The 16,005-nt window shown below is 39.5% G+C and overlaps 1 protein-coding gene across 1 annotated transcript in view; it reads left to right on the top strand.

Moving 5' to 3' along the window:
• Nucleotides 1–16,005, top strand: part of THSD7B (thrombospondin type 1 domain containing 7B) — a 1,126,819-nt gene that overhangs the window by 1,076,431 nt on the left and 34,383 nt on the right. The window contains exons 19-21 of the mRNA XM_067742059.1: nt 60–201; nt 1,596–1,711; nt 3,829–3,946. Of these exons, the coding sequence (XP_067598160.1) occupies nt 60–201; nt 1,596–1,711; nt 3,829–3,946 (376 nt within the window). The remainder of the gene's footprint in view (nt 1–59; nt 202–1,595; nt 1,712–3,828; nt 3,947–16,005) is intronic.

The raw sequence follows: 16,005 nt of genomic DNA, 5'->3' as shown, positions 1-16,005 counted from the left end.
AGAATTTATCAACAAACACGGGGTCCTTTCTAACTCTGCCTGCTCTTTGATTTTCACAGTCGTGTGATCCACACACAACGCAGAGAAGAACCCGCCATCTGCTGAGGCCGTCACTGAGCTCAAGGACGTGCGCTGAAGACTCACAGGTGCGGCCCTGCCTCCTCAACGAAAATTGCTTCCAGTTCCAGTACAACCTAACAGGTACGGTTGAAAACCACGAAGCAAGGAACCAAGCTGTCATAGAATGGAGCTGGTCCATGGCTTTTGTCATTTCAAGAAATTCAAGCTTGTGCTGTACTTGCTCTACGGGGCTCACGAATGGGGGACCTCACTGGATAGGGATGTTTTAGAGGCACTGAAAATCACCACGGCCTCATTCAGACACAGCTCAGGTTTCTCTTGGGCACCACAGGGCTCAGTGTCTGATACCAAAGGACTGTGTAGTCACGCTGATCTGCTCCCTGCCATTCCCTGGAGCGGCAGACACACAGAATGCCACGAAATGTGGAAGCGGTTGTCTCAGCATAGAATTCAGTACTGATGACCAAATGGCCACATGCCTGCAGAGGCAAAACAATAGCCTTTTCCTGAAACTAATTCCCCACGGAGGACACAGCGGCACTACTGAGATTTCTCGTGTAGAGAACCTCCTAGGGAATTCTGTGGGGCTGTCTGATTGTCTTTATAGGTAAACATTGACCTGGCGTATGTTCCCTTTTTCTTTAGTTAAAGGTCCTTCAGATCATTAGTTTTCATAATAATTTTTGAGAAATACAGTAAAATTTCCTTTTACTGGAAGAGCATGTCTTTAAAATGCTGATTTTACTATATATGGCTTTGCTCTTCCTATTAAACTCTTAGATCATCTACCAAATATGAAAAATCTCCTTAGATAGGTTCTTACTGTATATGATCTAGGATCTTTTTTTTTTCTACCCACAACAACAAAATAAGATTTTTTTAAAAGAATTAGTCATGGGATGGTTTATTCTAACTCCTGGTGTCCAGTTTGTAATACAATTAGCCAAACTGACGAAAGCTTCTCTCATGAGAGAATAATTTTCTTAAAATGAGAGTTCCTGAAATAGTGCATATATCTTGCCCCCTTTCCCTTCTGGGGTACCTCTCTTGGCTCCAATGTACCAAATATACCAAATGATTTAGAAAATTATGTTTATTCCTTGAAAACATCTTCAAGTTTACATCAAAGACTAGCATCATTTCTGGTGGTTGTTGTTGTTGTTTTCCTCTCTCAATTATCCCCAGCAAATAGATGATTCCCAACTGGTTTTCCTTGCCCTTGTGCTTAGTGTTTCTCTTTTCCTACCTCAGCCAACTATGAGATGGTTTCTAAAAATTACTTGGCTTTTGGCCTCAAGAAACCAAACTTAGGAAGGTAGCCCACTTTGTTATTTGGTGATCTGATTGATTGTTTTTCAATAAAAGAATTGCAGGATGCTTTTAGAAGCCACTTGAAAGTGGTTTTAGGATTCTGTGCACACTCTCCTCCACCAATGCAGAGAATCAAAGGTGTGTTGTATTTTGCTCACATGGTCATAACTCGGAAACTCAGTGTGGTGACCCTGTGCCTGTAGAGTGGAGCACGTGCCAGCTGAGTGAAAATGCGACCTGTGGGCAAGGCGTCAGGACCCGCCTTCTGAGCTGTGTGCGCAGTGATGGCAAGCCTGTTAGTGTGGACCAGTGCGAGCAGGTGAGTTGTGTATACTTGTATCCCGCACCCATGGCTTTGTTTGTTTGTTTATTTTTTTGAATATTGGTCTGCAACCTCCACAATGCTTGATATAAATGACAGTCTGATTTCTTCTCATCACAGCTTAGGTTCAGTTAGAGTAGAGGTACTAGTATCATACAGTTATATCTCACTAGTTTGAACTTAGTTAAAATGACCAGGAAAGGTCATTTTGCATTGGGGAAATGGATTCATTAAAAATATAGTTTTTTCCATTATTTTAAAGATCTTATTTGCCAACAAACTGTTGACATCAGGTGACTCTAATATTTAAATATGACTCTTTGTATCGGGCGGGTGATTCATTTGCCTAAATAGGAAACACTGTTCCTTGCATATAAGATGAATACTGACACTTGCTATTAGAATACTTTGCTAATTTGCTGAGCAAATGATTGCTAGGTAATTAGCGCAGTTGCATTTTTCTTTGCAAGGTAAGTCAAAATGCCTGCCTACCAAGTTTCAAATTAGTGGCTTTTGAATTTTTGTAATTTTATTGCTCCTTTTTTTTCCCAATGACAAAATATGTGGAGTTTGGACAAAAACCGTAATCAAACCTGTTCCAAGAAAGTTGGCGTTTCCTTCCCAACGTATAAGTGAAACGCACGATGGGGGCAGTTTAATAGAAATAAAGATGACCGTATGCTGTCCCATTATAAGAATCACTAAAACAGTCTTTGGAATAATTGGAAATAGGTGGGGCCAGTTAGCTCAGGTTTCCACGGAAACCAGCAAAATAAAAGTTGTCCCATTTCTCCTTAAGTAAGAAGAGCCCACAAGTGGAAATTAAAATCAGAACAAAACCCTCCTCACCGATCCTGATTCAGCCTTGTTAAGTACTGCCATAACATCTCTTTAAACCAACAGTATCACCATGGACCAACACCAGCCCTGAGACTAGACCATCTGAAATTGAACATCCCATTTAATGAAATGCTGAGACTGGCTAATACAGGGCAGAGTTCCGTCTACCAAGTGTCAGTGATTCATTTTAACATTTTGTTTAGTTTTATCTCCCTCTCAAGATGTTGTCTGCTTCAAGACAAATAAATCACCAATCTACAACAACTCCAAATAAGTGAAAATCTTACATTTAGTGTACATAATAAATCTTTCCTTTTGATACAAAGAGCGATATAAACTATTCATTAATAGAAAAATCAGTTTCTCTGCTTTCTAAATTCCCATATATCCAGCAAATATTTAAAGAACATTAAAGTCCCAAATTAACCTAACTAGAATACCTATATATCTCAAATGGGTCCTAGATCCCATGTGGTCATTTCTATTTTGCCCACTTAGCAAGTAATCATGCTATAATCATTAATTTTATCTCAGTGTGGACATTGCTAATATTTAACTTGTATTGAGTGTTAGCATTTTCCCCGATCACACAGTGTGTGATTCCTAAAACAGAATTTTTTTTATTATTCTTTCTGTGTTTCTTGGATGATTTATTCTTTCACTAAGACCTCTTCTACCTTGGCCATTAGAAAATGTGTAATTTTGCCTAGATGTGGATTTCAGAGAGGATAAGAGGAAAAGAAACAGTATCATCAACTTTTCCCTTGATTAAGACCGTGATTGTTTTTAGCTAATTGGTCTTTTTTACAAACTTTAGATGGTTTGTAGATTTGAGTTTTCTTCTTTTTCTATTTATTATTTTAGCCTAGGTAGCTATTAATTTGAGCTCTCTATGTACTGTTGGCCCATCTAGAGGGCAAGGAGCCTAGATTTAACAGTGAGGCATCCTCCTGGTTCCTTGCTGGCTGAGTGACAGGACAGATCTCTGTGTCACATAACTGCCTGCTTTCCCGGTACCTTAACTGCCAATCTACTTCTAAAGTTGAGGATTTTATCAAAAAAAAATTGGGGCTGACAAGTTTCTATTTCGTGAAGTAAGGACCATCATTTTCTAGGCTTGCCATCAGTTTCTACAAGCCAGGATATTTTTCCCCACAAAAATGTAGAAAGGTTATTCTCATAGAATAAAGATTATTATCCCATAAAAGGATAGTGATTTGATTGGATGTTGCTGTGAATTCTCCAGTACAACCACATTTCCCTCCCATCTGCAGCATAACTTGGAGAAGCCCCAGAGGATGAGCCTTCACTGCCTGGTGGAATGCGTGGTCAACTGTCAGCTCTCGGGGTGGACGGCTTGGACAGAGTGCTCACAGACTTGTGGCCATGGAGGTATGTGGCTTCCCTGTGTTGGTTCCCACAAAACAATTTAGTCTTTAAGTATCTCTCCGTATGCCATAGCTTGACACACGGGATAAGGCATGTTGGCCAAGCTGGACATCACATGAGGCTGACCCAGGGGAGCAGAGGGAATGAGCCTGGCCTCCTATCAGTCCTTTTTTATTTTTTAATGTCTCTTTTTTGTTGTTGAAGTATAGTAGACTTATAATACTGTGCCAGTCTCTGCTGTCAGCAAAGTGACTCAGTTATGCACATAGTAGACGTTCTTTTTTTTAATATTCTTTTCCATTATGGTTTATCACAGGATATTGCCTATAGTTCCTCATGCTACACAGTAGGACCTTGTTGTTTATCCTTCCTATATATTAGTTTACATCTGCTCATCCCAAACTCCCAGACCTTCCCTCCCTCACACACTTCCCCCTTGGCAACCAACCACAAGTCTGTTCTCTATGTCTGTGAGTCTGTTTCTGTTTCATAGATAGGTTCATTTGTGCCATATTTTAGATTCCAGATGGTATTTGTCTTTCTCTGTCTGACTTACTTCACTTAGCATGATAATCTCTAGTTGCATCCACGTTGCTGCAAATGGCATTATTTCGTTCTTTTTTTCTGGCTGAGTAGTATCAGTCCTTTATAATGAGGCAGAGGGTGAAGAACTGGCCTAGTAACAGTAACAGACCCCAGAGGGGCCACTGACCCCATGGGATGGTGTTTATTTTAAAGGTCCTAAGTTCAACCAATTCAAAAAATGTTAGCCTCTGTGGCTTTTAGAAGAAGATGTATCCTATAAGTAAAATTAGTTCCTGTATCAGGTAAAACCCCCCAGTCACAGTGGCTTCCTATCATAGGTTAGAAACTAATTTTTCACTCCCATAAAGGAAGGGGTAGTTTCTGCTTCACGAAGTCAACCATGGACACAGCTTGATGGAGGCCCTACCGCTTAAACATAATCAAGTCTCTCTGGAGGGTGATATCCAGCTCGTCCTGTGGAGGTTTTTATGGACCAGATTGGAAGTTGCGTATACCTCTACTATCTATATATTCCATCGGATAAAATTTGGTTGCACTTCTCCAGCTCAGTGCAAGACAGCAGAGTAGGAAATGTAGTTTCTGGATGGCCAGTCGCTTCTTAGCAACAGTGTTATGGAGGAAGCAGTTCCTGTGGAGGAAAGGGAGTATAAATCTTTGCTGAACAGATAGCTATTAATACTATAAGTTCCTGGGTAAATAATGAACAATGGCAAGGAATTCAGGGGGCAGCTGATACTCGCGAGCTAGGCAAATGGCAGCCATAGATGGCACTCCAGCCGTCAGGCTGAAGTAGGGACCAAAACATGTGTCCATGTAAAGAGAACAAGGAGAGCATAACAGGCAAGCACAGAGCTGTGGTTTAGGATAGGGTTCTCATCCTGAAAAAGAGTTACAGTTTATCACAAGGTAAATGTCAGAAATTTGGAATAGGGACCTAGGGAAAATCCTGCTATATAGTTAGTCACTAAGTAGGGGAGGAAAAGGGAAGAAGAATTGCATGTTGGAGAAATCATGGAATCTGATGGGGAAAGGGGTTAAAAGACCTGGATCTGATCACCAAACAAAGATATTTGGAAGGAGGTTTTTAGAAGCTCTGTGACTGGACCACTGGAACTAGGATATGGGCTCATTTCTAAGCTATTCACAAATGAGCATACTGGGGCTATGGATAATTCTCTGCCTTAGTTGGGATTGTCTGAGGAGCAAACGCAGGATGTAGCAGGAAAAGGGGCTCACCTGCGAAGTCAACTCTAAGATCCTGGAGACGGCAGAGCTGACAACAGCACTCAGGATATGCCTTAGAAAAACACAGCTAAGGAAGCTGAAATTTATTTCCATAAAGAGCATCACTCAAAATGAAAATCTGGGAATCACAATGTCCAGAAATAACAGCACGCCATTTCCTGCACAATCGAGAGCCTGCAAAGCACCTCAGGAAACCAAATGGCAAATCTTAGGACCAAGATTTCAGTGATCGATTGACCTATATTAGTTTCTCAAATATTCTGATTGGGCAGCATGTATAGTTCCCAGCTGGGCATCAACTTTAAAGTTGGGTAAATCGAGTTTCAAATTGCAGCTCTTTAGGCAAATGACTTACTCTGAGTCTCAGCTTCTTCATCTCTAAAATGGAATTCATGCACATGTTAGAGGCTTTGTTTGGGGTTTGAGAATTAAATGCTATGAAGTATATGTAGGCGTGTAGCACAGTAGCTGACACAGCATTGGTGTTTATTATGTGTTAATTTCCATCTCCACCTTCCTACGCACCAGTAGGAAAGAGTGTTATCAGAGACTCCCTAGGGTCTTGTAAAGATTTTCCCATAGACTCAGTTCCTCTCATGGTCCACTCTCACATCTCGTCCTTTTACCCCACTCAAAGTCCATACATTAAAATCACAGCCTAAGTAATATTTTGAAAATGCAAATCCGAACAGTTGTTTTCCTATTGACTTAAGAGTCATTTATCCATTAAACAAATACTAATGTGCCAGTCATAGTACAATGTGTTGGACATGAAGCAGTGAGGGGGGCGGGAAGACAATTTCCCTCTTCTCATGATGCTTACAATCCAGTTGAGGGACAGTACACAGTAAACAAATAGGTAATATTACATGTAGATGAGTTCATTAAACTAGAGGTGTTATTTGCATCAGTGATGTGAATAACTGGTTGCTTCCCTGTCCAGTGTGAGCTACCCTGGTAATCCCACAGCCAGAAGCACTGCAGTCTTGTCCTCATGGGCCTCTGCTAGGAGGTGTGACTCTCCTACGGCTATGAGAACAGCCGTAAAGGGTAGCATGGAAAAGTAGAGAAGGGATGAAGTCCTGTATTGTGAGCATGGTCCACGAGGACCTGCAGGATCTCCCGCATGCCTGCCTCTCTATCCCCATCACCCTCCACTATCATGTTGGATGTCTCTGCTGTGATATAGTATATTTCAGTCACGATCTTGAGTGTATGCTTCCTTCCACCTTGATTCCTTGCCTCCCGTGGAATATCTCACCATCACCCCCACTATCACCTTCTAATACTTAAATTATGTATAAATTGAATCAGTTTTTTTTATAATTTTTATTTTGTCATCATGTCAATATAGATATATTACAATGAACATTTACAATGTTTCAAATGGCATTTTTTTAAAAAAATTATTTATTTATTTATTTATTTATTTATTTATTTATTTATTTATTTATTTATTTATTTATTTATTTTAGTCTGCACCGGGTCATAGTTGCGGCACACGGGATCTTTGTTGCGGCATGCATGCAAGTATCTAGTTCCCCAACCGGGGATTGGGACTGTGGAGTCTTACCCACTGGACCACCAGGGAAGTCCCTGAATCAATTTTAATATCTGTCTGTCTAAGGAATCAATGACCTTGTTTGGGTTCTTCATGGGTGAACCCCTCTAGTTCCCATGAAGCACAGTACCTGGCACATGGGGGAAATCTCAGTTAACGTTTGTCACTGCCCAGGTGGTTCTGGACTATAGGGGAAAGTTTGAAGGGGAAAAGCTTGCAGACTGGATCCTAAGCCCAAAGGCAGCCAACCCCTGCCAGGGGCTATTTTCTTCTCTCTCTAATTAAACTCACAAGTTGAGTATCATTACTCAAGAATGTGTTCAATTCAAGGAGACAGAAGATCTGTTTATCATTATTTTTGCCCCAAATATCCTAATTCTGCCACTGTACAAAGTCAGTGAAACGTAACAGATCTCCATGTTATGCTAATACACTACCTTTGAAACTAAGACCCCCAATTGTAAGTTTAGTATTATAAAATATGACTTTAATTTTTCAAGCAGTTCTGTTAGTGCTGTGGGCTCATGAGACCTTGTTAGTCTACTTGAAAAACAAAAGCAAACAAGGAAAATTACTTTCCAAATCTGAATCCCACTATTAGAGATTTCTAGGCAATTAGAGTTTGAACTTAAATTCACCTTTTCTAATCCTTAGAATAATAAACAAAGACAAACGATCGAAAATTTCCTAAGGAAAGTCATCGTGTGACCTAAGGCACAGAAGGACTAAAGAAGGGATGTTAACTACGTAGAGAAATCGAATTGTGTAAAGCACTTGGAAGTCATTTGATAGTTTCCATTGGCACATAAATATAGCACTAGTTATAAATCACTTCTAGCTAGCTTCTAAGGGTGTGCTAGGGTAAGTTCTTGAGAATCCTTTCTTGACCTTTAGATGCCTTGATCTCCTGAATTAAGATGTAATAATGCCTTTTAAAAAATATTCCATAATCCTGATACTCCTGGCAAACCTTCCAGGAATCTAAATGTATATGTATTCCATTTTTCCTTTATGTATTGAACCAGGATTTATAAAGCTTACATCTATTATCCTTATCCTGACACCTATTGGTGCACTCTTTCATTGTCAAAAGTGGCAGTGCAGAAAATACATTATATGGTCATCCTGCTATTTTGACTTCTATTCTTAAGTCAGGGCTGTAGAGACATTTACTCATATATTTCACAAATACTCACTGGAAGTTTCCCCAAAGCCAGGCATTCTCCCAAGGAGCTGAGGATACACCATGTATAGAAAGGATAAGATCCCAGGGAAACAAAGTCCCCTGACTTCATAAAACTAACATTCTAGTAGGAAACTAGATGGTGATGACAAGACAGGGAGACGGCAAATAGACAAGTGAATACACACAAAAGTAACAGACACTGGTGAGTGCTGTGTCGAAACAAAAAACAAGTTATGTGATGGACAATAACAAGTGTCTTGCAGGGGAGTGAGGGATGTGGGAAGAGAGGCCACTGAGGAGGTGATATTTATGTCAGAATTGTATGACAAGGTGCCGTAGTTCTTGTAACTGGCGTTTTCTTTACTAGGCTTCTCAGGGTTCAATCTCACAGGCATTTTTTGACTACCTGTTGCATTCAAGGCTCTATATCAGAACCTACAAACAAAAATATAAAAAGGACTATTTATACATTATATTTGTGCCCAATCTTCATCTTTAAAAAAATAAATAAAACGACCAGTACGAAGAATAGGACACATAGTCCTTGAATTTTTAGGCAGCTACCGTCAGGACACTGCTGAGACAGCCTTTGTGGTTCTGTTCTGCTCTATTCTATTCTATTCTATTCTATTCTATTCTATTCTATTCTACCAGCCCTCAAACTATCAGTACTCTTCCAGCACCTCTCTTTTCTGATCACCAGCCCCCTGGCAGATAGTACTGTTTCCAAAATAAGACAACTCTGCATTTAAATCATGCCTTAATCCTCATGCAGCACAAGCTAAAAGTGACAGACAAACAGCAAATAATCAAATGCAGCAATGTATGGCACAGATGAACTTGTTTCTTAAAAGAGACCAAACTCTGGTGCCGAAAAGGTTGGAAACTACCCTTGAAAAACATCTGCGCCTTGTCTCTTCTAAAACGGTGTGCCCGCAGCTGTCCTTTTAAATTTTTTTTTCAATAATCACTTTATTTTATTTTATTTTTCCAATTCAGAATATATTTATTTAGGGCCTTTCCATAGTCAGTTTGTATTAATATAAGTTTGCCACCTTTTAGTGTTCTTTTTTTTTAACATCTTTATTGGAGTATAATTGCTTTACAATGGTGTGTTAGCCTCCACTTTACAACAAAGTGAATCAGCTATACATACACATATATCCCCATATCCCCTCCCTCTTGCGTCTCCCTCCCAGCCTCCCTATCCCACCCCTCTAGTTGGTCACAAAGCACCAAGTTGATCTCCCTGTGCTATGAGGCCCGCAGCTGTCTTTTGTACTAGCTGCTTTCTTTTTTCCAAGTGGTGCCGGCAATGGGGCAGGGACCACAAGAGGAGACAGAGTTTATTTAGCCACATGAAAGTGCACAAGCAAGTTGCAGGGGCGTCTGACTTCAGCGCCTGCGGCTCTCCGCTGACTTCTCTACCAAGAGCAGACTGCACACCGTTGTCTCCGTTTAGGAAATCACCGGGCTGTTGGGCAAATCCTGGCAAGCTGGGTGTCCTGGATGCTTCCCCCATAGCCACACTTCCCCATCAAACCCACAGAACTATATTGATCTGAGGGGAAACTTTGAAGGGAGCTCTTTTTTATTTCCAAGCATCTGGGTTGTCTCTTTAATGTACACCCGATGCTTGGCATATACTTTCTAATTGTGTTAAAGATTTCAAGGTTAGAACAGCTTGAATCCAATTTATTTCACGTTAAAGAGAGACTGATTCTAGACTTCCACTAAGGGATCTTTTTAGATAGATTTCAAAGATCAAAGCATGTAATAGAAGAGCTTAATATTTGGATTAGTCATGATCTTTGTCTGTTGAATTTTCATCAGTTCAGTGGAATGTAGAACTCCCTAAATTTAGCATATCATGAATTATTCATAATTATTATTTAAGCAAAACGTTCCAAGCAGGTCGTTAATCCTAGATTATGATTTGTTCCTCTTTCATATTTTTTAATTCAGGGTGTATGAGTTTATAATATTTTTCTATACTATGTAATCCAGCCTGCCTCTTGTGTTTCACAGATGGCATATGATTTTTCTGTCCACTCTAGTCCATAATGAAAATAATAACTTTGTATTAACTCCAAAGCACCACAAGTTTGTGCTTTCCAGCTTTTTTCTTTCTCTTTTTGTTTAAAGATTTTAAAAGGCAAGCCAGTAACCTTCAGTTTGTGTCTGAATAAAACATGATCAGTGTCATATCCTTGATCACACACAGTCCAATAGTTATAACAGCTCAAACTTATTGACTATATCAAGTAATTAGTTCCTATGACAGAGAACAAGCAGCTGAATTGTAGAATGGGAAAAAAGAAAGACTAGAGAAGAATATCCAGTTTTAAAGCTGGCTTTTCCAATGGCCAGTTGTAAGACTGAGCCAGCCTTTTATTCCACTATCTTTTATCGGTAAAAAGACGAAATATTAGAATAATTACTTTTTAATATCTATTGGTCAAAGGCACAATTATTGGTACCAGGAGTATTTTAGCTCTTTACAAGAGTAGTATGAAATTATAGGCATAACTTTACAGGTATGGGGACAGGCAATTAAGTAACCTGTTCAAGGTCACACAGCTTGTCCGCTGTAGAGGAAAGATTTGAACCCAAGTTCAGGTGTCTTCTAAGCCCCATTTTCTCCACTGTGCCCCTTTACATTTGACACTGTATATGTAAATGTTCATGTTATGTACTTGGTCCTGGATTGGTGCTATGTCACTTTATAAAAATTCTCATAATTTTTAGGTGTATTTAAGAATAAGCAGAGGAAATGGATCTCAGATTGGAACATAAAGGGCAGTGAGGGCTTTAAGTCTCTCTGAATTTTAAGCCTCCTATATGTATACTTGTCTCATAATTAGCAGTGTTGCATATTATTATCTCTTCCATCTAATTGGAATACAGCTGCAGGGAGCCAGTCTTCCAGATAAGGAATGTGTGAGACTGATAGAATAGCTCCAGGATTGCTAAAATCACTCTCTGTGACTTTGTCATCTTGCATCTCACAGAGAGAGCCTCATTGGGGGTATTTCTGCTGTATACTTACAGTGGTCTGTCAAGTGTTGATACCTCTTAATGGGTCTGAAACGTGATTGTTGGGAACAGAACTGAAAATAAGCAGCTAGAATGCATACGCACTGTCACAGAGAAATCTGGAGCTCTATCTCCAAGCAAAGGCAACGGTGCCTAATCTTCTGCCTTTAAAAGACCTATCTCACTCCCGTGATACCATGGTCTATCTTGACCTCTAAAACTGTGGTCTTGTTACTTCCTTACTTCGCTTAACCCCACCCCCAAATAGATGGTTATGGCTGGGGCTCATCTATTTTACTCTGAAAAACTTATGGACTCTTTGCCTTGCCTAACTTGAGTGTCCTCTATGATGAAAGGTGTCTGGATGCCTGAAGCCATTTTTGGACAAGCCAAGGAGTCCCTCTATAGGGGAAACTCATGGACTGTAGCTCTGAAGGCAGAATCACTACTGCACCTTCCATCTTCAGCAATGCCAGACACAGGCTGAAGATCTATCTTGAGGCCGCAGATCAAGATCGTAGTTTTTCTCCACTCCGTTATATTAGAAAATAACCTTGATCCCCAATCCATGTCAATCCAGGCTGTATATTTACAACAGACTTGGCACTTAAAAAATAAACTTGGATAAAAATTCCAGATGATGTGTGTTAAGAGAAGTAAAAACCAGATGTCCGGCATAAAGAACTGCATGAAATTAACTGAGCATTTTATAGACAATCTAACCTACTTCTGCTTTCAGAAATTTACTCTGACAAGTACCCAAAAGCAAATAAAGAGTTATCACAGAGTAAGGTGTTAATACCATAATTGTAAGTAGTTTCTTCTAAAGGAAAATATGAACTGTATGAATACAGGTAACCCATTTATTGCAGAGGGGAGGCCTAAGTGTACTTCTCAAACTTGTTCAAGTGGCCTAATGACCTCAGCATAGCATCTGATACCTGACTTGGACCAGGTGAGATTTGTTGGAAAGCAGATGCTTTTGGAGTAAAAGCAATTTTTGTTCCCATCCTTCTAGCTGTGTGACTTTGCAAAAATTATTTAATTTCTCTGGGCTTCAGTTTATCACATAGGAAATGAGACTGGGATTCTTGTTGAAGCGATAGATTTGAGGCGGGTGGGGAGAACAGGTGCTCTCGAGAAAGAAAACAAAGAAAGCAGGATAAGGAAGGGAACAGAACTAAGCAAGAATATGCTATATCGTCTCTATATCTTAGAACATTGTATTCACTCAATTAATTTAGACCCTCCCTCCATAATGAGGAATACTTTTATAATGACAAAAGGTATTACACAATAAATTGCCTTAACCACAGAGACATATGTGATGAAAATTGATTAACAGATTGACCTGACCAGCTATTAACGAGGTGGTTGTTAGTATCCCTTTGCTTCTGTTTTCATTTATTTTGTAATCTGCTAGTATTTTCAACTGACTAATACTAGGTAGCAGCCACCAAAGGCTTAAGAGTAAATTCAAAGTAGCAAATACTTAAAAGTGGAAACATTTTATTCAGTAACCTAATTTTTTGGTGCATATCAGGAAGGACCATCATCACCTTGAGGTTAGTGACACTGAACATCATTCTTTGTGGTGTAGGTTGGCCAACCCTTACAGATGTCAGCTCAGGAAGACCTTTCCCTGCCAATGGTTGCGCACATGCCTTGAAAATATAACTCATGTTAAAAAAAAATAGTTCCCAGGTGGAAAGCAAACCAGTAATAGTAATATTCAAATACCATTCTGTAAGCTCAAAGTGACTACATATACTACTGTCTTCGTATTTACATGGCTACGGTACGTTGGAGTTTATAGGTATGTTCATATAAATTGCTCAGATATTTAATGAACTATTTAAGATTAAACAGGGAAGTTCGTCATTGCTCTATTCTTATATTTCCTTTTCCAATTTCCCATTCAAACGTACTTTGCATTGTGTGCCTGGGTCGTATTCAAATTGTCCAGAGCTATCAAAACCATGATTTTCAGTTAATTCAATGAGCATCTGTCAGGACCACAGAAGAACCATTGTGTAGAGCCTATCACTGTAACAGTGTTGGTGACTGGCTCCCTGGATCTGAGTGTATGGTCAGAACAGAGAACCATTGTGTTTGACTCCATCTCTTTTTTATGAATGTATACATTGACAAACATATAAAGAGTTTTTTGTTGTTTTGGGGTTTTTTTGCGGTACGCGGGCCTCTCACTGCTGTGACCTCTCCCGTTGCAGAGCACAGGCTCCGGACGCATAGGCTCAGCGGCCATGGCTCACTGGCCCAGCCACTCTGCGGCAATGTGGGATCTTCCCGGACCGGGGCACGAACCCGTGTCCCCTGCATCGGCAGGCGGACTCCCAACCACTGTGCCACCAGGGAAGCCCTATGTAATGAGTTTTGAGGGTTTTTTTTTTTTTTTTTACTGCTTAAAATATCCCACATCCCCTTTGTCAGTGGAACCTCAGAGTGAAGCCTGACCGCTGCTGAGTTCAATGGGAGTGTGATCTGGTCCAATATGCTTTAAACCTGTATGCAGATACCAGTATTGGCCTTTCTTTGGGGGGGGTGTGTTTGTGTGTTATGACTAGTGTGCCCCACTATCTATTTTCTTCTGGAAGTCTTACCATGCAATCCTTTTTCCTTCAATGCCAGAAATTATTGCTAATTTAACAGTAGGCCTAGTATCACTGCTGCTTATAATGAGTTCCCAATATTCCTAAAGGGAGGGGAGGAAAAGTTTCAGAGAGAATTGCTAGCAAACTTAACCTACTGTAATCTGGGTTTTTATTCAAATGGAAACATTTTGGAGCTAGTACTTTTCTCTCTTTTATAGCCTGAAGTGCAGATGAATAAGAGAATCAGTTTCTATATCTCATTGGTATTACCCATTAAACATATTGTCTACATCAACTATTGAATTCAGGTTTCAAATAGATTCATAAACCCAAACGAGTTGTCTGGAGAGCGTCCAAGAAATTTCTCTTATTCTTAGATTGGAAGCATGAGGATGTGGACGGCAGCCACCTTCACTCTTACTCTGAGGGCAAAAGGAGTGTAGGCTAGGGTGTAAGAGGTTGGGTGGGACCAGGCTAAATCATTATGGACTTCGTAGCTGTGTGCATTTAATGTGAAAAAGCCCAATAGAATACAAGTAGCATGCTTTATATACCCATTACAGGTTTGTTCCAGGGCCAGGTCTAGGAATTGATATGAAATAGTAGTTGTCAAAATAAATGATTAAAAATATTAAGATTTAGCCAGCACCTACTCTATTTTAGTTATGTTGTTAAGGTAGTTCATATATGGTATTTTTAAATTCATATGCAACATGAGATTAGTCCAAGGAGTCCTCATCATCTCAGTATTCTTCACCTGAATCAGCATAATTGTGAGATCTATAGGAAGCAGAACCCCTCATACTATCAAAATATTTGCTGTTGAACTGACCACTTATAAAGCCGTCCCCCAGTCAACGAGTCTCCTGGATTAACGCACATGCCCTGTCATTGCATCGAGGTATTTGTTGGTCCATCTCTAGCTGCAAATGGAATGTTTACCCACAAAAAAGGGGCACAAAATGGAGCAATCTGTACACCAAAGATTAAGCGGAGCTCTTGAGAAAATTGATGAAAAGTGACTCAAATAACAAAGATTCTATGATCAAACTGCAAAAGCCAGTCACAATAGAATAAAACTTTCATAGGGTCATCATAAAATTATGTAAAAAATATCAATGGTTGATTTATTCTTTGTCCTAATAATAACTGCATAGTTGCAATTACCTGCATGGTAGTTGATATTAGATAAAATAAACCCACTTGCATACTTTTTACTTGCAGAAAAAGTCCCATTTAGACATTTTTCATTATTTATTAAAAATAATTGAATTCCTATTTGAAATACATTCATTTTTAAGTGGGATTTTCCCCAGCATGAATTATCCTCAGATAATGACTCTCCGTATACTTAATTTTATTTTACAGGAGAGGAAATTTATGCTCAGAGGAGTTAAAGTACTTTCATACAGTCACATCATTTACTAGCTGTTAATCTGAGAGAACTGTTTACAACTAGAGAATTTTGATGCCAAGTCCAGGTTTCTTTGCGCCATTCATCAGCTATTTTAAAATGTTATTTTTCTCATATTCTATATCAGATCATAACTTTAAATATCTTTCATTTGCCCACATCCTCCCCTGCTTTCTCCTCTCATGAAAAATCACTATCACAAAACAATTCCTTAAGTCTCCTGCTGTTAGAGGTCCCTTCTATAATAGAATAATTACTGCCGAGAGATAGGTGCAAGGTTGAATATTACATCCAGTGTGATGTTTAGAATTCCAGGGACCATTGGAAATGGTGGGCCTCCTTTTCTATACCATCTGTATTCCACGTAGCTAGATTTTATATTTACAACTTCAGGAATTGTGGGGAAAGTGCCTAATTTAAGGGATACTTTCTCTGATTATTTAATTTATACAGCCAAATACC

Source organism: Pseudorca crassidens, chromosome 6, assembly GCF_039906515.1.
Source record: "Pseudorca crassidens isolate mPseCra1 chromosome 6, mPseCra1.hap1, whole genome shotgun sequence".
Classification (NCBI taxonomy): Eukaryota; Metazoa; Chordata; class Mammalia; order Artiodactyla; family Delphinidae; genus Pseudorca; species Pseudorca crassidens.
This window is presented reverse-complemented; position numbering and strand designations above follow the sequence as displayed.